Here is a 25,103-nt window from a genome sequence, read left to right as displayed (position 1 = left end):
GTTAATGCATTTCTGGTATTCATTGATTCATGATACAAGGATATTCTAGCAGACTTTCTTTGATTAGAAAGTCCAAACTTTCTTAAAAGGGCTAAAAAGATCATTACACAAATTATGTGTATTAAAAACATGTGTATTATTATATTAAAAAACCCTGCATGTGAAATCTTCAAAAAATAGATTGTCTTAAGTAAATAATTGTCATAACTGTATCATTCTTGGTCGTCCATATCAGGCTCCCACAACATTCAGGAAAAAGCTGATCAACGTCCCTTTTTCCCTTAAGGGGAAAAAACCTTGGATATAATAGGTAATACTGAAAAGGATCTGAAGCTGTGTTGGTATAGGTCAGGTAGCACCCTGAAAAATATAACCGAACTTTCATTCAAAAACAATTTTCTTCTTTTAAGAAATGAAAAGGTTCAATTGGCTGAAAGAAGGAACAGAGTCCTGAGAAGGATGCTCAGCAGTTTAAGTCTGGATTAATCAAATACCATTATGGACCCACTCAAATCCTCAATCACCATTGGAAAGCTTGATATTTCCGTCTGTCTGCCTGCCTACCTATCTATGAAATTACCACCCATCTCACCAGGTGACTGTGGACAGTTTACTAGCACATAGTAATAATATAATAAATTCTAATGTGGGATACGAATAAATAAAGAAAAAAAAACATGTCTAAGAATCATCTACCTTGCTACAGAGATCCAAAGGCGTCCCACAGTGCAAATCTGTGAATCTTCTTCGTCTTCTAGAGTGTAGTTTTCTCCAAGGACTTTGACAGGTTGCTCTGCATGGATGGTTCCACTTAACACCCTACCAAATGCATGGAATTGGACCCCATCATCTGTACTATACATTTTCGTAGTGTGGCACATAAGTGGACCCTTTCAAAAGAATTTTTATTTTTGGTAAAAAATCACCCTTTAATTTACCATATATAATTTCTTTAAATATAATCATCACAATAATTATACAAATCTTGAAATGGGTAGTCACAGTGACATTCTGGTTTACTGAATCCCAAGGCTGTGAGAAATTTTGAATGGCCAATGGTCATTATCAAGGCTGGTATCACTTTAATAGTGTATTTATCTTATGGGATTGCAGTATTCTGAATTGAAGGAACCATAATAGGATTTATGAAAGATGTCTAGAAATCCTGTGGGAATGCCCCAGTGGTACACAAAATGAGCCATACATTGATGTTGGGGATTATGCTTCATTTTTCAAATATAAATAAATTTGTGTCTTGCGACAGTTGTACTTTTCTTCAGGGTGGAGTCTTAAAAAAAATCCTTGGGCATATGCCTATTGCAGATGGTTAGCTTTCATCATTCCTAGCAAAGCATAGCCTCATTCACTCTTCAACAATCTGTGCATTCTGATCATCTTTATTCATCACTAGAACAAGCAAGTGACTAAAATTTGCTGCCCTACATAGTTTTTATACAGACTCCATGTTTCTGAGAGAAATAACATGCTACGCCTGAAGCTAAGGCATTTAAAATAGACTACTATAAGTCAGCCATCTCTGCCCAACTGGTTCCTTACTCCTCTGATCCATTAGCAAAAGGATGAGATAGAAAATGCTGTCTTATAATTTTCAGCACCTGCAAAGCTTAAAACAATTTTTGTACCCATCCTCAGAAAACTGATTTCCAAATTGTAGATGCCGCACATGTACAGTTTAAAACACTATACTCTAAAGAGCAATGAATTAAAGGATATTTCATCAGTGAGATTCAGCAATGCTATTATCTAACCACAAACATTTTACATAATTTGCATTGGAATAAAAAACTGCTAAAGTGAAACAAGCAACTTACACGTTTGTAAGTTTGAGAAAGGCAATGCTTCAGTTTAAAACTTGCTCCTCTTTTCTTCTGTGTTATTTTTATATTTCTTCTTTTATTTAGTAACAATAACATAAAATGTAGTAAAATACAATAAAATGCTACTCAAGCACAACAGCACAAACCAGTCTGATGCCGAATACAAACAAAGGAAGAGTAAATAAAACTCTTACATCAGGATCACATTCACTCATGGCCTCTCCTAGGTCAGAGTCAACTCCGCCTGTGTAAGTATGCTCAATCTTGGTCTTTGCCCCTATTTTAGGGGAGGGGATGTGTTGCACACACATATCCACAAAACCTAGAACAAAGGTAAATGAAACAGCAATACATCTGTATTTGGAAAAGGCAGAGATAGAAGCTTTTGCCTCTTTCTAATTTTCCATTGCATTATCGTCTCTTTCATGTCCAGAATACCTGCTATATTAAATTGTATTATTATTTTTTTACACAGTAGCATCTGTTTTAGAACAGCAACCTAATCTTTTTCTTTATTTAGTCTGAAATTATATTGCAGAAACCTGGAAGGTATCAGTTTAGAAAGATGTTTAGGACAAGCTGAGGGTATAAAGTTCTAAAATTATCTAAGATATATATGTAACTGAGGATACATCTCATTTCATGCCAGTCCATTCCCTACATGATATTCTGATAAGATTCATCTTCAGATTCTTTGATTAGAAGATAAAAAACATTCTTATAGTGAACACTTTTATCCTTTCCCTGATTCCTGATGGAATACTATTTTGTATAGCTGAGTGCATTCTTGGCACCTGACAATCTTTCCAAAGTAAAACTAAATTGTGTTCACCTGGGCATTGTCCCTTATGTATGATTTTAAGATTAAAAGATTTTATCTGCTGTAGTGTTGCATTTTAATGAATCATAAATAACATAAGAATTTTAAACAGAATGATAAAAAATAAATCAACATTCATAATTAAAGAAATAAAAAATTAGGGTAGCCAGCTAAAATAGAAATGCAGAGGACTCAATATATACAAGAGAAATAACACTTTGCAGCATATATAAACTCTGTTGCAATATACTGTATGTATAGCATTTCAACTTTAAAGAAACAATGGAATAGTTTTCATTGCAATCCATATTAGGCTAATTACTCTGCAGTGATTAGACGTTTAGCACTTGTATGGTTCCTTTTAATGTTCTGATTTGTGTGTTATTTTTAGTCTTTTAAAATATTTTGAAAACCATCTTGTATACTGAAAAGAGCCTAATAAATCTTCTAATATATAAACGAACATAAGCAGTATGTTATTATTACTCTGAGGCCCACTCTAATAACAATTCTTTTAATCTATAAAGGGTACAGTAATAAGCAGAGAATAAAACTGAGACATCCAGGATAATACACTTAAATTTTATAATACTTTAATGCTGTCATTTTTTTTAAAAAGTTCAGGTTTATGTACCAGTCAAATTCATGTTATCCTTGTAAGATTAGGCTGAGAGAAAGTGAGTCCAAGGGCACTTGATGAGCTAAAAACACTGTGTATCATCAGGGATAGGCTTACATCCATAACAAGTTGCCCTTCTTTCTCCAGAAAAAATAAAGTAGCTTACTCAGGAACATATTTGCAGTAAAACAAGTCTTGTGTCATTTCCCTTCATCCTGTTACTTTGAGCTTTCATTCATCAAGTTTTATGTTAGCTTGTCTCAAATCAAGGATGTTCTCTGTCAGATAACACTGACTAGTTATTACAACACATGTTCAGCTATCCTGAGCCTGGGAAGATTTAGGGAGTTAGGAAAAGTATAATTATTTTTACCTGTGAACTCTCCAAAGAATTTCTTGCACACAAGCCTCAAGAGGGGGCGGATGTTTAATTTCAACTCTTCCTTGGTCAGATGAATTCCGAGTTCATCCAAAGTTCGAGGCAAGGTAGTATCTACATCTCCTACTACCTGCGCAAAATGGATGTAGGACAATAAATGAAGGATGCAAGTAGTGAAGATTATATTAATTGGAAGAAGTGACTAGATGATTTACACTGACAATACAAATATGATCCACACAATACAACGCTTCCTCCCTTCCTGCTTCTGTCACTTTACTTTCTAAGCTAAGGACCAATAAACAATTATAGACTGAAGGTTCCAGCAAACCTATTATTTTAGAGATAATAATTGATGAACAAAATCCTCTAAGATGTACCTGGTTACACCACTTACTGTTTAGATAATTCCTTTTTAATTCATAAGTAAAGCCCAAGCAAGTAGACCCTGGACAAATTTTGAAAAACTGGAATTGAACCTCCGAGATTCATGTAAATGTCTTATTTCTAAATTATGTAACATTATGGAAAAACAACTACCTCTTAAGTACTCTAAAATGGTCTTAGAAAATTATTTTCAATAAAAGATTAACAAAATGATTAATTATCAAAAGTGGAATAAGATATGAAACATAAACCAGTAGCTTCTTCTTTGGCCCAAGATAAAGAATTTCTTCTGAAATTGTTTTATAGATGGTGTTTTTTAAAATACCAATAAGAAAATCTATCAATAATTAATAAGAAAATCTCATCTTTATGTTCAAATACTTTATATAAAGTAAATGATACATATTTTAATGTGTGGTAGTTTTATCCCATTTGTTCTGGGTTGTTCTTGGAGATTTCAAAAGTTATGAATCAAATACTGTTATTTTTTTGCATTATAAGATGCATAGGATCATAAACTGCACCTAGCTTTTGGGGAGGAAAACAAGGGGAAAAAAATCTGCCTCTACCTCCCAGCAATTTGCCTCCTTGCAGCAAACAGCCTGGTCAGCTTCAGTACAGCCTGATTTACCACAAGCAGCTGATTGGCAGTTGGATCTGCCTCCCAGAATATCGCTGATCAGCTGTTCCAGGCTTCAGGGATTGCCTTATTCCGGGAGACAGATCCAACTGCCAATCAGCTGCTTGTGCTAAATCAGGCTGTGCTGAAGCTGACCAGGCTGCTTGCTGTTTGCTACAAGGAGTAAAACTGCTCGGAGGCAGAGGCCGAAGGGTGGGAGGCGGGTGAGTGGGCAGGGCTTCGGCAACATTCGCTCCATAAGACGCACAGACATTTCCACCCATTTTTTTTTTGGGGGGGGGGAGTGTGTCTTATAAACCGAAAAATACAGTTATTAATGTGTATCTCCAGTTTGCTTTGCTGAATATATCTCTGGATTCAATGCATATATTCTGTTTAAAAAATCAGTGATATTTTTTTCTGACTGCTGACTGAATATCTATAGCTAAACATCAGAAAGAAGTGTAACTGGAGCTCTGGTTTCAGAACATTTGGCATACTGCCATAGAAGAGAAACTGCCTTACATTCTTTGCTTCATGCTTGTCAAGCTTTAATATATGATCTACGAATCTATGAATAATATTTTACTCTTTATGTTGATCAAGGGAACTGTGAGACTGTGACTGATTTATGTCGTAATGACCTGTTCTTTTTCTTTTTTACCTCCTTGCAGAGAAATTGGAGAGAAAGGGATTACAAGAGAATAAACAGTCACACAATGGGAACTATACATAAAAAGCAATGCATTTGCACTGGTAGCTTATGCACACACTGATTTCAGTTAGAAAGCACCATCTCAGTCAATTCAACAGATTCAATCGTTGTTGTCAGATTCAATCGTGGTTGCCTTTATATGTATTTGTTTTTGAATAAACCAAGAAAAGCAATTTTGTATCTGAGAAGAGACAAAGTAAAGAGACAAAGCATCTAAAATAACTGAAAGAATGTAAATTTGTTTGCACACCTACTTGTATACCAAAATCCTCTTCAGAGGATCAGCTCTGATTACCCTTCCTGCTAAAATGCAAAACACCTAACCAGGTGTAGGTCTTTTCAGTAGTAGTCTTCTGACTAGTAACGTCAAGCCAACTGAGGTACACCCAGCATTATCTTCATTGGCTTGTCTGTGCTTATTAAAGGCTCTTTATTTATCTCAGGCATTTTAAAGATCCTGCTGTGCTATTTTTAATCCTGTAATATTTTTTTAAAAAAAATCTGTAGTTTTTACTGTTACTGCTTTATCAGACATCCTTTTGTCAATAATTTTAACTCTTTGAAAGTACCTTCCATTTGAACAGTTTTAATTTGGCTATAAATTGCTTTAAAATAAAAATATATCAAAAGAAACAACCTTTCTTCTAACTTCCTCTTAGATTGATGCATCCTCTCAAATTTGTTTGCTACATTGAAGGTTGTCTTTTCTCTGTTATAGAACAATCCTCCTCAGAACATTTAACTGTTTGCTCTATTAAAAAGCTTTGTCTATCTCTTCCTGAACTGTTTTAATTCACTAGTATATCTCTCACTATAGGAAGCAATATTAGTTTTTGAACTAAGGAAGAAAACCATTTTATTTTCTGAAGTTTATGCAAACAGGATACATGTCAAATAAAGAATCCCAGAGCTAAAAGAGCTTTTGGAAGTCTACTCTCTAGATATAAGCAGACAACTGCTGACAGATGGCTGTCATATTGTTGCTTAAATACATGTAGCAAAGTAAAAGTATATAACTGCTTGAGGCAAATACCCCAAATGTTTTATTCTTGGAAATGAAGGATGTTTTTTTTCCTGCTCATCTTTCTTCTTGAAATGACATGATTCTCATATTGTAAAAATAGCTTACATTTCCAATATTTCCAAAGAAAACATGAATACGTTTTCCAGAGTTAAAAACATACCTGGGCCAGGATTTTGTAAAGAGGCTCAAGAATAAATTCCACAAAGCTTCGCTGGGAACTACTTGTTGGTGCTTTTTTAGTGAATTTTCTCCTAGAACGTACAAAATTATACATAACTGAACATGCATGACACACTTAAAAATCCTATTCTGGTGTTGTTCCAAGATCCTAAGGAACATTGTAGCCATGTATCAAAGTAACTGGAAAAAAACTCAAAAATGCTCCCATTTTATTTTCCCAATCATACCATCAGAGTAATAGTTACAATTTAATTCCCCTCCCCCCATGCATTTCTCTTGAACATCAGATGAGTGAAATTGAAGATTAAATACAAGGTGGAATGCAACCACAGATATCAAAATCTTTTCTGAAATGACTCAGGTTCTGAATACCTGAGAAAGCAGTTTGATTTGTTTGTCAGAATAACCAGAAATGCATTTGTTCATACATATACCTCAAAAACTGTTTGGTTTGGCACAGCAACCAAACAGGACAAGTACAGACATTAACCGATAGTTATGACGGCAGGAAAAACAATTGCAACCAGCCTGCCTTCCATTGAGGATCTGTATACTGCACGAACCAGAAAGAGGATTGAGGAAGTATCTACAGATCCCTGACATCCTGGACATAATCTATTTCAATGTCTCTTCTCAGGATGCCACTATAGAGCACTGCATGTCTTCTCTCATCTTTCCTATTATCTTCACCTATTGGTTTCTTGTGATTCGTTGTTTTGTAACTTATGATTAATGATTGTAACTATAATTATGACCGATGACTTGATGCTTATATGTACACTGTGAGTTTATGCACCAGAGATAAATTCCTTGTGTGTCCAATCACACTTGGCCAATAAAGAATTCAATTCAATTCAATTTTATTTTCTATTGTAATATTCCATCTCAATTCTGCATGGATGTGCATTCACAAAAGAAAAAATCCCTTGCTCCCCTCTCATAGACCAAGATATCCATTCACCCCATTTACTCACCATGTCAGCAAAAATACCACAAACTATCTCTTGCTGATAGTTTCCTTTGGTGTTGTACCAATATGCTTAGGAAATTCTAGCCATGTCTTAAAGTAACTGGAAAGCAAAACTCAACAATGCCCCCATTTTATTCTCCAATTCAATCTACCAGAAGAAATACACTCAATCTTGTCCGCTAATGAGTGTTGACTGACAGGACTCAAATGAGAGCCTTTTTTGCTATGGCACCCTGGAATATCATCCTCCCAGAGATCAGATTGTCCCTGTTCCTATTGGCCTTGAAGACGTGGTTTTGCACTCAAGTCTGGGGCACAGATGTGTAACAGAACCCCGTTCTTTGTTGTGTTGATCATTTTTTGAAAAATTTTTTGAGTTTCTGTGTTTTAATCTTATTTATATATATATTTACTTTTTTAATATTGTTCATTGGGCAATCATATAAATCTAATAAAATAAATAGATAATTAAAAAAATTGTTGCTCCTTACGTCTTGGGGTTGAAATAAATATCTCCCCACAGTCGCTTAGCAAACTCCTGGTAATTGATGTCTCCTGTAACAAGAGAAAGATGTGGAATCTCATTTCAGTTTTAACAATCTGTACAATAGCCAATTTCCAGTAGTTTTTCCTCTGTTGCACTCTAATGTAATAAGAAAATGAAGCAGAACTTAATGAGGAGCTGCAATGAAAATAGACATGCTGTCACTTGAGGAGGAAAATTCTGAAGATACTATAGAATCTAAATTCTTCTTTTGAATATCTATCTTGAAATTTCCCCCTCAGTAAGCAATTGGGCAATTTACAAAAAGTTGCAACCCTTCATGATATATGTTACACCAGACCATATTTCGCCCTTCTGATCTTAATGAAGGAAGCAACCTGGGATTAGAAACCTGTGTGCTCTTTATATTTTAAAGCATCCCATTTGAATCCTTTTCACTAGTGGCCCTTCTCTGCCCATCACAACTTGAGATACAGTATTACTAACTGAAACTGAATATAGCACACATGAATTACAACTCCAAATAGAAGGCTGATTACCGATTAGAAGTTGGAGACTGTGAAAATTGGATGAATAGTCTGGATGGCAAGTGAAGAAACAAAGTGAGACCCTTTGAGACCACTCAGGTGACTGATGACACAGATAAACCTCCAGGTGACCTTAATGACTCACTAAAAGAATGCAAATGACCAGATGCCTGCAAGGAATATAAATCCTTCCATTCTCCACCAGCCAGTCAAAGCTGAAGAAGTTTCTTGGATAAGAATCAAAACATCTTCAAAGAAAACCCAGAAACTCCGGTTGCCTCTTGAAAAAGCACTTTTGAGACAACCATTCCCGATGACTAAGAATCTTCATAGACACTAAACAAACTGAGAGGATGCTAAAGTGATTTAATAAATAAGAAAAAAATAGAGAAGAGTGTGACAATGCAAGAGACCAATATACATAGCTGCAGAAGATCAGAATGGTCCAAGAGCTTGTATTTGTATTTGCACACATCATATAAATATATATCATGAATGTGTAATGGGTAAATTCCTTACAAGAATACTTAAATGAGGTTATGACAGAGGCAAGATAGAAGTTCTTATTCAATAATCATTCTTTAGCTCTTAGGTGTTCTTACATGGGATGCATAGAGTTAAGGGGAAAAAAGATAAAAAATAAAGAAAGTCACAGACAATGGAAAATACTTCAAGTAATTTGGAAATTTTAATATTTATTATTTTGTAATCAACTGAACTCCAGTTTGAAAGATCTCCTAAATCTTTGCTCGGCAGCTTTTGGAACTTGTTTTTCACTATAAAAGATGGACAGATGGACAGCTAGTTAAAAGATTCTTAAAAAATGGCAAGACCTTCTAGTAAACTTTAGTAGAAAGAGATTACCTTCTGAGAACATGCCGCTCACTAAGTGATGAACATAATATCAACACTGTTTCTCAGGGAGCATCATTGTGAAGAACATAAGCCCCAGCCTTTAAAATCTACACATGCTAAACTTTATGACTATGGGAAAATATACATGGATCATTTATTTATTCAAGTAAAGTTTCCTTAGGAATTATGACTGGAATAGCAGACAAGCCAGATTCCTATCTCTACTACTTTCAAGCTATAACCTGTTTTGCCCAAAATAAGACATCCCCTGATAATAAGCCCAATTGGGCTTTTGAGTGCATGGCAATAAGGCCAAACACTTATTTCAGGGTTCAAAAAAAATATAAGACAGGGTCTTACTTTCGGGAAAACACAGTACAGCTCTATCAGTGGAAAGCCTCTACTGCTGGGCTTGTTTGACTGTGATGTAACATTTGCAACTGGTAAATCTTAATATATATAGACAATCCATACATCAACATTGAAAAAATAAAATATAGCAAACATTTGGACAGAGAACATATGGATTTTGCAATTGGATTAGCCTTTCAGATAAGAGGATGTCTTAATATAGTTGACAAGAGTTATTTTGTCCAATGCTTACCATACATGTCAGCATATATCTTGGCAAAGGAACCCAGTGTGAAACAAATGCTATACTGAGAGCTGGCAAAACAGACATTGCCCAAAAGAGGTGAAAGGATCAGGTTCTCATCTGTGGAATACATGCTGAAAATAAGAAAATATAGTATCAAACAACTTCATCAAGAGAAACAGTAAGATCATAAGATAAACATGAACCCACATTAAAGCTTTTGCCAAAAGCTTTTTGTTTTGAATTAATTAATGTCAAGTTGCTAACTAAAAGTTTTATTCAATGAATCCGAGGTGTAAGAGCACATGTTTACAGCAATAAGTAAAATTATATGAGCATAAGATGAATTACATTCTAGGTGTAATTTTAAAATCATTTTGTTAAAAAAAACCCAGATATTTTAAAATAGAATGTTCCCAAGTTCAACATTTTAAAAATGTGAAGTTTAATGAAGTCTGATGTTCCAAAATTGATAACTGTATTAAATGTTGAGGCAGTGGGATTGAAGCGTATCTATTATAAGTGGTCTCATTTCTGTACCTGATTAAGCCATTGACTTCATCCACTATGTGCCGCAGCTTATAATAGGCATCAGTAGGTGGCAGCTTCAGTTCTAATATCAGCCGATCAATCTTGTTAATACACACTGTCACTGCCAATCTTTCCTGTACTGCATGCTTGATTAACCGCTCAGTGTTCAGCATGACCTAAAGGAAGACATAGATAAAGGCATCAAGTAGGACTTGAAGAATAAAACAGTGAATCTTATCTAATGGAGGAGCAGCCTACATAACAAGTATGCTCAACTGTAAGCTTGCCTGTCTGATCTATGTATCTATCAATCTAATATAAATATTAAAATAAAAATGACTTTTCACAAAATAAATCTCTATACCACATAAAATATCAGCCAATAACAGGTGTTAATTTGTATTGCATTATATTTTAGAGTACACCGACACCTAAGCCTATACAAACACAGAGAAAAAAGTCAGAAAGGATGCAATTACCAAAAAAAGAAAGCTTTTGTATAACCTTTTCTATTTCTGCACGGGCAATCTTGGATAAAACCTCATGCTTAACAGATCGAGCTATCAATTCAAATGACTCAAAAGGAGGAGGAGGAAAGACACTGGGATATGCAGTCGGTAGTCTTTCCTTGAAATTGTGAGAATAGAAATTTTAGAAACTATCTTGAGGCTCAAATGCCGGATTCCTTAAAAAATTCTATGTACATTTTAATAATGTAACTCAAATGTTTCCAGTCTTTCTTGCCTCAAGATTCTCTTAGCATCTTAGTCATTTTTTCATAGTGCTCTAAGTCAAAATTGTGAACTACTACATCTCAATCTGAAAGTTTACAATCCTGTGGCATTCTTATGAGTTCACTGCAATGCCTCAGTGCATTGCATTGTGATAGAGTTTGGGAACTGTGAATGTAACATGTTTCTTTTCCTGATCTGAGTAGATATTTGAAACAATAACTCTCCTTCTCCTTTTCATTTTGTGTAATCATTTAGGCTGGAAACATTCTTCTTTCAGAATCGGGGGGGGGGGGGGGAATCACCATTCTTCCTTTCTGTTAGACAATCTGTGTACAGATAGACCTCAACTTACAATAGTTCATTCACAACATTGAAGTTCAAAGTTACATCATTGAAAAAAGTGACTTATGACCATTTTTCACATTTATAACCATTATAACCATTCCCATGATCATGTGATCAGTGACCAAAATTCAGATACTTGACATCTGACTTATACCTATGACAGCTGCAATATCCTAGGGTCATGTGATCGCCTTTTGTGATCTTCTGACAAGCAAAGGCAATGAGAAAGCCTGATTCACTTAACAAACATGTTATTAACTTAACAAGTGCAGTGGTTCACTTAACAACTGCAGCAAAAAAGATGGTAAAATGGGGCAAAACTCACTTCACAAATGTCTCACTTAGCAACAAAAATGTTGGACTCAATTGAGGTAGTAAGTTGAGAACTACCAGTACTTGTTTATCTGCAATACTTTGTCTTTTTCCAGTGGGAAAAAAAACAGCATAAGAGAACAGACACTCACCCCCTCAGCTGCATCAATGAAAAGTACCACACCATCAGAAATGCGAAGACCTGCTGTGACCTCATCAGAGAAGTTTACATGACCTTTAGGAGTTAAAAAAACAAAAAACACAGTTAAAAAATGACAAATCAGTACATTTTTTCCCTTAGGAAATAAGGTTAATTACAACACGAGAAATCAGTCTATTGTGCTTCAAAGCTTTGAACATTACAAGTTAAAGGCATTTTTTACGTCTGATGGAGAAATAGAGAATACTGCCAATATAAAAATATTCTTAAAAGTATTTGCTGATTTTCAGTGTCCAGAAATTGATGGAAACACGTTCCCATAAATAAATAAACCTTGAAAAGGACTTGGCTTGAACTTGTTGTAAAAAGAAAATTTGTAGCCCTGTGGTAGGTAGAATACCAGTAGACTTTATAAGTAAAATCTAAAATATAACCAATAATATCCCCAAGTTGGCTTAGGAAAAAAGAAACTAGCCTTTAAAAAATGCCACTATTTTCATTCATTTTCATTTCATTTCATTTATTAGATTTCTATACCGCCCTACTCCCGAAGGACTCAGGGCGGTGCACAGCCAAACAATAAAAACACATACAATACAAAATTTAAAAAATAGAATAAAATCAAATTAAATAATTTTGGCCCTGACAAATTTAAAACCCCAAACTTTTAAAACCAATTTAAAATTGAGTATATAAATACTAAAAGATGTTTAAAATTTTAAAAATCTTTTATAAAAGAGGGGGAAAATTAGGCCAGGCCGGCCTGGTGAAATAGTAAGGTCTTTAAGGCGCGGCGGAAGGTGCGCAGATCCGGGATCCTCCGTATCTCTGGGGGGAGCTCGTTCCAGATAGTAGGTGCCCCCACAGAGAAGGCTCTCCCCCTGGGGGCTGCCAGTCGGCATTGTTTGGCTGACGGCACCCGGAGGAGCCCCTCTCTATGGGAGCGTACCGGCCGGTGGGAGGCTATTGGTGGTAGTAGGCGGTCCCGCAAGTACCCGGGTCCTAAGCCATGGAGCGCTTTAAAGGTGGTAACCAAAACCTTGAAGCGCACCCGGAAGACCACCGGGAGCCAATGCAGCTCGCGCAGGAGAGGTGTTACATGGGAACGCCATGTCGCTCCCATTACCACCCGCGCGGCCGCACTCTGCGCCAGTTGGAGCCTCCGGGTGCTCCTCAAGGGGAGCCCCATGTAGAGAGCGTTGCAATAGTCCAGGCGGGAGGTGACAAGGGCATGAGTGACCGTGCGTAAAGAGTCCCGATCCAGAAAGGGACGCAACTGGCGAATCAGGCGAACCTGATGAAAAATCCTCCCGGTCACGGCCGTCAAGTGCTCTTCTAAAGACAGCCGTGAATCCAGGAGGACGCCCAAGTTGCGAGCCCTCTCCGTGGGGGCCAATGATTCGCCCCCAATAGTCAGTGATGGCATCAACTGACTATATCGGGACGTCGGAAACCACAGCCACTCGGTCTTGGATGGGTTGAGCCTGAGCCTGTTCCTCCCCATCCAGATCCGTACGGCCTCCAGGCACCGGGACATCACTTCAAGGGCATCGTTGGGGTGATCCGGGGTGGAGATGTACAGCTGGGTGTCGTCAGCGTACTGATGGTACTCCACCCCGAAACTACGGATGATCTCGCCCAGCGGCTTCACATAAATGTTGAACAGGAGAGGCGAGAGGACCGACCCTTGCGGAATCAATCCTTTAATAATAATAATAATAATAATAATAATAATAATAATAATAATAATAATAATAATAATTTTATTTCTATACCGCCCTTCTCCCGAAGGACTCAGGGCGGTGTACAGCCTATTTAAAAACACAAGACAAAATATCGATTAAAAATTTAAAATAATTAAATAAATTTGGCTCAATTTAAAACCACACAAATTTAAAATACCCCAATTTAAAATTATTATGTTGATAGCCCAGCCTGGCAGAACAACAGGGTCTTCAGTGCACAGCGAAACAGCCGGAGGTCGGAGATCTTACGTATTTCTGGGGGCAGTTCATTCCACAGGGATGGGGCTCCCACAGAGAAGGTCCTCCCCCTGGGTGTCGCCAGCCAACATAACTTGGCTGATGGCACCCTGAGGACCCTCTCTGTGGGAGCGAACTGGCCGGTGGGAGGCTATTGGTGGCAGAAGTCGGTCTCGAAGGTACCCAGGTCCTGTGCCATGGAGCGCTTTAAAGGTGGTGACCAACACCTTGAAGCGCACCCGGAAGACCACTGGGAGCCAGTGCAGCTCGCGCAGGAGGGGTGTCACGCGGGCACGAGTTGCGCCCATAACCACCTGCGCGGCCGCATTCTGGACCAGTTGGAGCCTTGGAGTGCTCTTCAAGGGGAGCCCCATGTAGAGAGCATTACAATAGTCCAGCTGGGAGGTGACAAGGGCGTGAGTGACCGTGTGCAAGGCGTCCTGGTCCAGAAAGGGCTGCAACTGGCGAACCAGGCGAACCTGATAAAAGGCCCCCCTGGCCACGGCCGTCATATGCTCTTCTAAAAACAGCCGTGCATCCAGGAGGACACCCAGATTGCGAGCCCTCTCTGTGGGGGGCAAAGATTCACCCCCAATAGTCAGCGATGGCACCTGCTGACTATATCGGGACGCCGTTAGCCACAGCCACTCGGTCTTGGACAGGTTGAGTCTGAGCCTGTTCCTCCCCATCCAGACCCGCACGGCCTCCAGGCAGCGAGACATCACATCAAGGGCATCGTTGGGGTGGTCTGGGGTGGAGATGTACAGCTGAGTATCATCAGCGTACAGATGACACTTCACCCCAAAACCACGGATAATCTCACCCAGCAGCTTCACATAAATGTTGAACAGAAGGGGCGAGAGGACTGACCCTTGCGGCACTCCCCATGCGAGGTGCCTCGAGGTCAACCTCTGTCCCCTTGCCAACACGAACTGCGAGCGGTCGGAGAGGAAGGAGGAGAACCACCGCAGAACGGTGCCCCCTATTCCTAACCCCCTCAACCGCTGCAGCATGATGCCATGGTCGATGGTATCAAAAGCCGCTGAGAGATCTAATAAGACTAGGACAGAGGAGCAACCCGTCCCGAGCCCTCCAGAGATCATCCACCAACGCGACCAATGCCGTTTCTGTGCTGTACCCCTGCCTGGGGTGCCCGACTGGCACGGGTCCAGATAGATAGCTTCATCCAGGTATCAGGGAAGCTGTCGTGCCACCACGCTCTCAACAACCTTCGCCACAAAACAAAGGATGGAGACCGGATGGTAGTTGGCTAATTCAGCCGGATCCAGGAAGGGCTTCTTGAGGAGGGGCCTCACTACCGCCTCTTTCAAGGTGGCAGGAAAGGCACCCCCACTCAGAGAAGCACTTATAATTCCCTGGAGCCAGCCTCGTGTAACCTCCCGGGAGGCCAGTGCCAACCAGGAGGGACACGGGTCCAATAAACACGTGGCGGCCCTAATCTGACCCAGAACCCTGTCCACATCCTTGGGAGCCACAGGATCAAACTCCTCCCAGATAATATTCTCAAGACCTTCCCTCGTCTCCTCCCCTGGACTCATCCAATCGGAGTCCAAGCCATCCCGAATCCGAGCGACTTTATCATGCAGGAATTGCACAAACTCCTCAGCTCGACCCTGCAAGGGATCTTCCCGCACTCCCCCCCCCGAAGAAGGGAGTGGGTCACCCTAAACAGGGCGGCTGGGCGGTTCTCTGCAGATGCGATAATAGCGGGAAAATAGTTAAATTTCACCGCTTTTATCGCCACTAGGTAGGTCTTGATATAAGACCTCACCTGTGTCCGGTCGGAATCGGATTGACTAGTCCTCCAAATGCTCTCTAGGCGTCTTTTCCGACGCTTCATCTCTCTCAACTCCTCAGAGAACCAAGGAGCCAATTGAGATCGGTATCGGGTCAGAGGCCGCAAAGGCATGACGCGATCCAAAGCTCCGGCAGCCGCACTCTCCCAGGCAGCCACCACCGTAATACCTGCCAGGTCCGCACCCCCCTCCAAAATAAGATCATAGATGAGGGGGGCCTGGCATTACACATCAGCCGCGGACCCTGGGCCTGAGACTCTGCACAACGCAGGCCACGAGTCACGCATTGGGGGCCGGAGTGCGCAATTGCTCGTAAACAGCATATGCGCACCCCCGACACATGATATGGCCCCCTGCGCCCGTCATACCTGCCATTCCCACTCATTATTTCAATTTCATTGCCCTTCCTTTCACCCCCCTGCTCCCCGGATAAATTTCCTTTCCCGACCCCTCTGCTGCAGCCAATCAACCTATCACCCTGCTCATTAGCTATCTGGACCCCCCCCCCAGGTCCACTTTTACAACCCCCTCCCTTCCTCCCGGGTCCCCTTAAAATTTTCTTTAAAAATTTAAATAAAAAAACCCTCAACCCCCTCTTCACTGCATGCCATCATAATCAATGTAGTAGTAGTAGTAGCACTGTTGTCTTTAACCTGGCCCAGAAACCTGAAAAATTATGAGATAGTACAATAATGGGAAATCCAAATATTTGTTCCAAATCAATTTTAAAAGATATTAAAATTTTAATATCTATATGAAGCCATTAAGTGAGGTCATCCAATAGTCTGATGAAGTATCATCAATATGTTGATGGCACCCAATTTTATATTGCCACCTCAGGCATATGGGAGACTGTCAATGTCCTGTCACAATGCTTGGAGTCTTAAAGGATCTGGAGGGTCCTTTTGTGAACTACAATTAAAGTTGAACTTTAATGAGATGGAGTTACTGTTTATACAAAGAGATTCTCTTAATGCCAATGTATCTCTGGATGGGTAGGCATTACTCTAGAACAGGGGTCTGCAACCTTAAACACTCAAAGAACCATTTGGACCCATTTCCCACAGAAAACACCAGAAGCAACAAAACCTGGGTGGCGTGGCCAACTCAATGTCACTTACTCCTAGTCACATGATCCCCCCGTCACGCTTACGCAGCCAGTCATTCGGGCAGAGAATTGGCTGTTAAATTATTTGCAACGCACAGGTTTGCCTGGTGCACCAATTGCGATCCTACTTGGATCAGGAGGCGCTCCTCACAGTCACTCATGCCCTTGTCACCTCACGGTTAGATTATTGCAACACGCTCTACATGGGGCTACCCTTGAAAAGTGTTCGGAGACTGCAGCTGGTCCAGAACCCAGCCGTACGAGTTGTTGTGGGTGCACCTAGATACACCCACATTACACCAATTCTCCACGAGCTGCACTGGCTCCCTATTAATCTCCGGGCACAATTCAAGGTGTTGGTTATTACCTTTAAAGCTCTACATGGCTCAGGGCCAGGTTATCTTCAAGACCGCCTTCTACCGCATAGCTCCCAGCGACCGATAAGATCCCACAGAGTTGGTCTCCTCCGGGTCCCGTCACCTAAACAATGCTGGCTGGTGGGCCCGCGGGGGAGGGCCTTCTCTGTGGCTGCCCCAGCTCTCTGGAACCAGTTACCTCCTGATGTCCGGACCATCCCCACCCTACTGGCCTTCCGAAAAGCTGTGAAGACCTGGCTTTTCCGGCAGGCCTGGGGCCGTTGATCTCGCTTTGCGATCTGGCGAGATCCGGCTATGAATGGTGTGAATGCGTTCTAAGGTTTTTAATGTTTTTTAATCTTTTTAATGTTTTTAGAATGGTTTTTTTTAAAAATGTATTGTGAGCCGCCTTGAGTCTCCAGAGAGGGGCGGCATATAAATTTAATAAATAAATGCCTAGTACTGTCTAACCCCTCCCCTCCCAGCCACTTCTTGTCATACCCGGCCTCGTCTCCTGGCTGCTTGCCTCAAAAGTCTCAACGTATTTATAGTTCTGTAAAAATGTTGTTCACCTTTTTATCTCTCTGTCTCCCTCTCTCTTTCCCTTTCTCTTTCCCCTATCTCTCTCCCTCTCTATCTCTTGTCTCTCTCTTTCTCTCTCCCCCCCCTTCTCTTTCTGTCTGTCAATGAATTTATGAGCAAAATGGCAAAACTATTTTCAGCACTTTCAGGGACACATTTCACGCTTAAAATACACAACATCTCTCTCCCCTCCACTGGGGGGAAGGAACCCCTGAACTGGTGCTGGGTGGTGGGAATCTGACATCCAGAGGCCAATGAGCCCAGGAGCAGCACGTGATGATCAAATGGTCTGTGGAGAGCCAAAGACCAGCTGGCTGGCGGGAAGGCAGGGCATTACAACACTGGCAGCTCTGCAGGAGGCGAAAGCGAGCCGCTGATGATGGAGGGTTGCATTGTGGCTCCACGTTGTAATGGGCTCCAGGAGGGGACCCAGCCTCCATTGTGAAGTACACTAAATTTCACTGTGCTGCACAAAGCGCTGCGAGAGCAGCAAGCAGGCCATTGAGGCAGCAACAGCAAATGTACCGCAATGAAAGCGGAATGCTGTTTCATGCAAAGACAAGTACTGGGCACTTCGGTTCTGCACTAAGGCTCCAGCCATCGCTACCACTGTGACAGGGCGACAGCTCTTTCATCCCTCTACCACAACAGGGCAACAGGGAGCTGCAGCAGAGGGATGAAAGAGCCACATGTGGTTCTGGAGCCATGGGTTGCTAATACCCGCTCTAGAAATATCAAGTCCATTGTAGGAGTGGCAGAACCTGGAGGCGGCGTCTGTTTTGACCTAGGCTTCCTTAGAAAGCATGAAGCAAAGTTTTAATCCTGGTAATAAACCTCTTTTATTAACACAACTGTGAATTCTGTTCATTCAGTCAACAAGGCTTTGGCAAACAGTTTTTCAGAGGAATGTTTATCAACCCCCACCTTATCTCACTTGGAATAGTGCCAGAGAACCAATTTCCAAATGCAGAGCAAGGCCAAACTTGGCACCGAATCTATTAGAGTCACAAACAGAACTTTCCAATTTTGAAACGAAATGAACTAATTGCTTCCTGCAAAAGCCCACATCCCATTCGCTCCTCTTTTATGTCCTATGGCAGGGGCCAATCATCTCCAAAGTGTGGCCTTACTCCCGAGTCTACCTTGCTTTCTTAATTGTTCTTGTCTTCGGGCAGCTCTGCACATGTGCACACTGGGAACGGGCTCCAGCTGTTCCTCTGTCTCACTGCTGTCTAACTCCCTCTCTGCCTCCAACGTAGAACCCTCGTCCGAGCTTTCCCCAGCTCCCAGGACTGGCCCAAGTTCCTTCCCAACCTCCTCACTGTCTAACTCTGCTGTCAGCTCTGCTGGCCGCCGGCGGGCCACAACAGAGTCAAAGAGGAATCAACTTAGAATCTCTATATAGCCAAACATATTAAGTCTTGAATTCCATTGTACCTTATCTAACATCAAGACAGTAGTAAAGTTAGTTGAGTAGAATCTTGTGCATAGACATGGCTAGTAATAAATTAGTTTTAAAACAGAAGTTTAATTGGAACGTCACATTTGGTCCTGATGTTTTCTTCCTGGCATTCATCATCTGGTACTTCTCCCTGACTTATTACTTATAGTAGGACAGCAGGTGGAGGCCATAGCTATGGGGACCTTTACCAAGCTTTGGATAGTACAAAAAGAGTGAACCCATTTGATGCAAAAGGATCTAGCCATTACTATCTGATTGGATTACTGCAATGTGCATTACATGGGATTATCCTTGGAAAAAAATTGAAAACTACAACTGGTTCAGAAGGCAATGGTCTGCATTCTTATTAATACCTGACATTGATATTTTGTAACACAAATTCTGCAACTGATTGTGTTTGAGTGTAAATTAATATGCTGATATTGAACTATAAAGACCTTTTAAAATATGCCTTGACTCCTGTGTATCGCAAGACTGCCTTCTCACAATTATATTAGCCAGGCTTATCAGATCTTGTAGGAAACAGTCTCATTGCTTGGGAATGGCCTCCTACTAGAAATCACTCACCTTTTCCTTAATAACAATTTTAGGAAACTATTAAAAATCAAATTATGTCAGCAAACATTTTCATAATCTTGCCAATTTAGTTTCTTGAGTTACTTTTATTACAACATTGTAGTCATTTATTTATTGTAATTTATGTTTTCTATGTAGTTGTTTAAATTGTCATTTCACTATATTCACTGTAATCGACTAAGACTTGTTTGAATATGACTGATTTGAAACCAGTAATTAATTAAATATAGAACTTTAAAAGATGCAGATGTCAAGAACTGCACGTCATTCAATATTATAACTTCGTTATATTCCATATACAAATGTACCACTATTTTAAGATTCTCTTTTCAAATATAGTAGGGTAAAAACTTATTAGACCAAATTTCTGCTGTTTTCGAGGTCTCCTGATGATTCAACTTACCAGGTGTATCCATGATATTGAAGAGAAATGATTTGCCCTTGGTATCTGGAAGGACAATGGTCACTGGTGTGCTTTTAATCCCAACACCCCTCTGAAATAAAAAGAATATCATGATAGGGATGGAAATAACTCTTTAATCTGAAACTGAGGATCACAAATTAAGGATAGAAGATAGCAAGAATCAACAAAATTCTACATATTTCTAGGAATACTGAACATTCCTAAAATTCTAGGCACAAAATATTAAATTAAAGGTCTGTTGTATGGTATTTGACAACATGAAAACTCTTGAGCATCAAGATAGATAATATTATAAGAACTTGGAACCTTTCTTCTAGATTTTGTATTATAGATAAGAATGGGAATAAAATTCCCAGAATTTCCTTATATTTAGCCATTCTAGGTCAGATCAGATTCTCCTTTCCTAAGAAAAACCAACATAAAAGTAAAGACAACCAAAATAATGTTGAATTAGAACATCTTTCTTCCTGGAAAAGCAAAACAATTAGAATTTTTAAACTTAAGGGAAAAAAAGAAAGCAGAAGATAAAAACAGAAATGTATAAATTTATACATGTAAAGGGAGAAAAGGAAGATGTTTACACTTGTAGAACTCATTGTCAGAAAGTTCTGTTAAGATAAATGGAACTGCATCCTTATGCAATAATTGTATAAAGAAAATATTAAATGTGGATTGGGATAGGATTTAAGATATTGCTGAAACAAAATTTGCACCAGTCTTAGTTTGCATAGCTATACCAGCTAGGATTACTGGGAATTATGTTCCAGTAACAACTGAAAACGTACCTGTTCCTTATTCCATACATTAGTTTTAGATTTAGCACAATTAACAGCAATAAGGGTTTTTTTTATAAAGTTACAAGGATAACCTGATAGGTCACTACAAAAGATATAGTGAATAGAATTGACATTCTGCGCAAGATAACAGGTTTTTTATATGTGCCACAATTGAAGTAAAATTTATTGTTGTCTTGTTTTATAGAGTTTTTAAGACTCAAAACAAAGTAGGAATATAATGAAACAGTTAATTCAGGACACTATACAAGGTGAAAAGAATCACAGATATAAAACTTACAAAAGGCCATAGTTGGTATATATATATGTGTGTACCTAAATATACTTACTTCTTGCTCAGTGAATAGAATGTCTGTATAGCAAAGCTGGAAAAAAAAACAGAAATGGCATCATTCAGACTGGATTAACTGAGGCAGAATATTTCATCCAGACAGCTAAGTAATAATGAACATTGCTTCCTTTACTTCTGCTTTTCCAATCTCTCCTCAATAAGACACATAAGAGATCTCAGAGATCTCTGTTGTTATGTATTATTATTTTTTATTCTTTAGATTTATAACCTGCTTTTCCTCCAAGAGACTGGAACATCTTATATGGGGCTCACATTTTATTTCATTCTAACAGTCTTATGAAGCTCTGCTATATAAGAGAGAAAGACCCAAAATGATCATCGAATTTCCATGGCAGAAGATAAAACTGAACCTGAGACTCCTTGCACAAAAATCCCAAGAAAACTATCTGGATTATAATGGATTATATAATTGGAAGACTAATCACTTTTATATGCTTATAGTATCATATACCTACTTCCCATAAAAAATGAAACAGCATCATGGAACTTACATCCTGGTCGTATCGCTTCCTGATCTCAGGATGTGTCTGTTCGATCAGGCAATCCACAAAACAAGTCTAAAGGCATTAGAAAAGAACAAAGAAATAATGCACCAATTAGTTAAAATACACAGTATTAAGAAGTATAAAGATGTGGTTCTTTTAGCTCTTTTTACAATTAGAAACAAGATGGCCCATGTTCTGAGATAACAACTAAATAGCATGGGAGTGGGGAATGTTAAAAAAGTCAAGATGTTATCGAGACTATCATTTTCCATTTTCTTTCTCTGTCTGTTTCTCTCAGACACACACGCACACACACACACTGTAGACACTCTTGTTCCACATATTTCAGAGATATATTAAACATTAAAACTTATTAAAATCTTTCAGATTTTTCTATTTAAACATACTGTGTATGCCACTAATGTTAAAAGCTGCTCTCAAATCCCAGAATTATAAGAGTTGGAAGGAGGTATTTAGATCATCAAATTCAACAATCGAGGAAGTCAGTTTAAAGTATCTTCACTGGTTCATCTGTCTAATAAAAACGAGCTTTTCTTAGTAAATGGTTCCTGTTTTTACAAAGAGGCTTTCATATGTTCAAAATGTTATGAGAAGCACCATTAAGTTTTTATTAAATTATTTAAAAACATTCATTTCAAATTAATTTAAAACTTGAGACACCAGATTTAATTCTATAATGATTAATAAAGCTTAGAATGATTTCACAGATTCTTTATTACTATATTTATTAATTTATAAATTAATTAATTTATTAAATAAACTAACCAACCCTATGAGTGAACATTTTAATAGATGCTCACCTTCCCATGGTGTAGGTGTCCACAAAGTGTAACATTCCGGATCAGTTCTGAGTTGTCCATCAAATCTGCAAGAAAACTAAGAGAAAAAGATCAAAGAGAGGAAAAAGCTGTTAGTGATTATCACTGCCTAAGGAAAATTTTCTTTTATTTATTTTCTTTATTGCCCTATTGAATTGAGATGGGAAGAAAGCAAGATGAGCAGCTGTATATTTTCTATATCAATATCAATTAAAGTTCAATAAAATTTATCTGTTTCTAATAATTGTAATTTATAATTCATGTTGATAATATGCTGCATTTCCTCATCTCTCTTTCACATTACTGGACGCTTGCAGCAAACATTGAGAATAGAGAATAAAAACTACTATAGTGCTGATTATAAGTTCTGCAGATAATGAGACAAGTAGGAAAGAGTTAGCCTATGACAAAGAATTGCTAACTGATAAACAAAAATTGAGTACAATACAAAGGGTAGACCATGTACAAAGGGTAGACCATGCAAGCGTGATTACATAAAAATAGATTTAAGATTGACTTAGAAGAATAATGCAGAAGCACAAGTGTTATAATATGAACTAAGGCATCTTTAAGCAAACTTGCACACTGCATATAAGTTGGACTACATCTCTCAGAATATAATATAAATTAAGATGGCTACTGTAACAACTAAAAGGTTTAGTGGCCAATTTGTAAAGAAGTTGTGAAGAAAAGAACAGAGAGAAGCAAAAACACTAAGGGTTGGAGGGAAAACAAATAAATCCAAAGCTCTACTCACTCCATTTCATATACTGTAACTGGCAATGTTTGCTCCATGAGGGAAAATTTCTTGGTCTTCACTGGTTTAATAATAGGTTCTGTAGGAAAAGAAAGCATTGAAATAATACTGCCTTTAATGGGAAAACAAGGCATTCCTAAATCATTTATCAATGGGAAAAGTTTCAAAAATACATGTCACAAATCTTAAACTGGATTTCTGATTTATACATGACAAGTAAAAAGAGATTTGTTTTTGTTTAAAAAGAGGCTGGGAATATTTTCCAAGTATCAAATAGTGAATGTACTAATAGCACAATAGGCTGAACAATATATTTGTCTTAGTTCTTACTGATGTATAACATCTGGCCTAAAATATAGCATGGCAAATCCGTGTCCATATATGTTATTCTGTGCAAATATCTGAGCTAAATATCTGATAGTACACTCTACAAATATTTTTTTGGGATTGCATTATGGGTACCTTTCAATTAGAGAAGTATATTTATTTACCAGATGTGCTGTAATCTATCCTGGTTACTTTCTCATCACGTTAATACAGTTTTTCCCCAATTTAGCAAACTTAAGAGTGAACTTCAACTCCCAGAATCCCCCTAGCCAACACATTGGCCAGGTTAATTGGAACAGTCTTTCCCAACCTTGTGCCAATGGGATATGAAAAATTACAACCATGAGAGCCATTCTGGGGTAGTGGCTAAAGTGCTGAGCAAGAAACCAAGAGACTATGTGTTGTAGTCCTGCCACAGGCATGAAACCATTGGTGACTTTGCACCAGTCACTCTTTCTTAGCCAAACACAATTCACAGATTTTTGTGGTAGGAAAAATAGTAAGCACAACATTAGGCATGTACACTATCTTTAGCTAATCAAAAATAAAAGTAATAAATAAAATAAGCAAAACATTATCATTCCCAAGCAAGCCAACTGGATTTACAGCAACTCTGCAGTAATCCAACAAAACTGAACTAAGATTTGGAGAAGAGTGTAGCAAGTTGTGCAACAGTCTTACTATTTAAATTTCTCACCTGTAAGAGGCTGTGTATCTTCTTCCTGCACTATAGTTTCTACTTCAGGACCATATACCTCCTCAGCTGTTGGATAATATTTCTTATCCTCATGTAACACTACATCCATCCCAGGGTGGTCTTCATCGTGGTCTCCCATATCATCGTCATCATCATCATCATCAGGCTGAAATCAAAATAAATTGTCCTCAGCCAACTGTTAGCAATAGAGTTCCACTTACAGAATTTAGGGCTGATATCTACATTCAGTTATAACTTGCAAACAAACATATGTGCATATTGGATAGTTCATAAAATGCTGCCAAACAAGGAAGTACTTTCTCAGCAGCAAGCAGCAGCTACTCTTAAAATTAAGGCTCACACTGTTTTCAGGAGCAAGGTTAACAGCTTAATCCTTAATCTGTTCATAACAGAAACTGAATTACAGTTG

At 38.8% G+C, this 25,103-nt stretch overlaps 1 protein-coding gene across 2 annotated transcripts in view; it reads right to left on the bottom strand.

Annotated features, from left to right (window-relative positions):
- EFTUD2 (elongation factor Tu GTP binding domain containing 2) overlaps positions 1-25,103 on the bottom strand; it is a 39,481-nt gene that overhangs the window by 12,908 nt on the left and 1,470 nt on the right. For both annotated transcript variants that reach the window (XM_034416023.3, XM_087892231.1), the window contains exons 3-16: positions 24,674-24,839; positions 23,650-23,728; positions 22,875-22,950; positions 22,060-22,125; positions 21,546-21,581; positions 20,402-20,492; positions 12,108-12,190; positions 10,574-10,740; positions 10,043-10,167; positions 8,043-8,106; positions 6,562-6,652; positions 3,651-3,786; positions 2,033-2,160; positions 697-890 (exon numbers count right to left, since the gene is read on the bottom strand). In XM_034416023.3, coding sequence (XP_034271914.1) covers positions 697-890; positions 2,033-2,160; positions 3,651-3,786; positions 6,562-6,652; positions 8,043-8,106; positions 10,043-10,167; positions 10,574-10,740; positions 12,108-12,190; positions 20,402-20,492; positions 21,546-21,581; positions 22,060-22,125; positions 22,875-22,950; positions 23,650-23,728; positions 24,674-24,839 — 1,502 coding nt within the window. The remainder of the gene's footprint in view (positions 1-696; positions 891-2,032; positions 2,161-3,650; positions 3,787-6,561; positions 6,653-8,042; positions 8,107-10,042; positions 10,168-10,573; positions 10,741-12,107; positions 12,191-20,401; positions 20,493-21,545; positions 21,582-22,059; positions 22,126-22,874; positions 22,951-23,649; positions 23,729-24,673; positions 24,840-25,103) is intronic.

The sequence above is a fragment of the Pantherophis guttatus genome, chromosome 4 (genome assembly GCF_059756535.1).
Source record: "Pantherophis guttatus breed Tessera chromosome 4, ASM5975653v1, whole genome shotgun sequence".
NCBI classification, from domain to species: Eukaryota; Metazoa; Chordata; class Lepidosauria; order Squamata; family Colubridae; genus Pantherophis; species Pantherophis guttatus.
The sequence above is the reverse complement of the archived record's forward strand: the minus strand, read 5'-3'. Positions and strand labels throughout refer to the sequence as shown.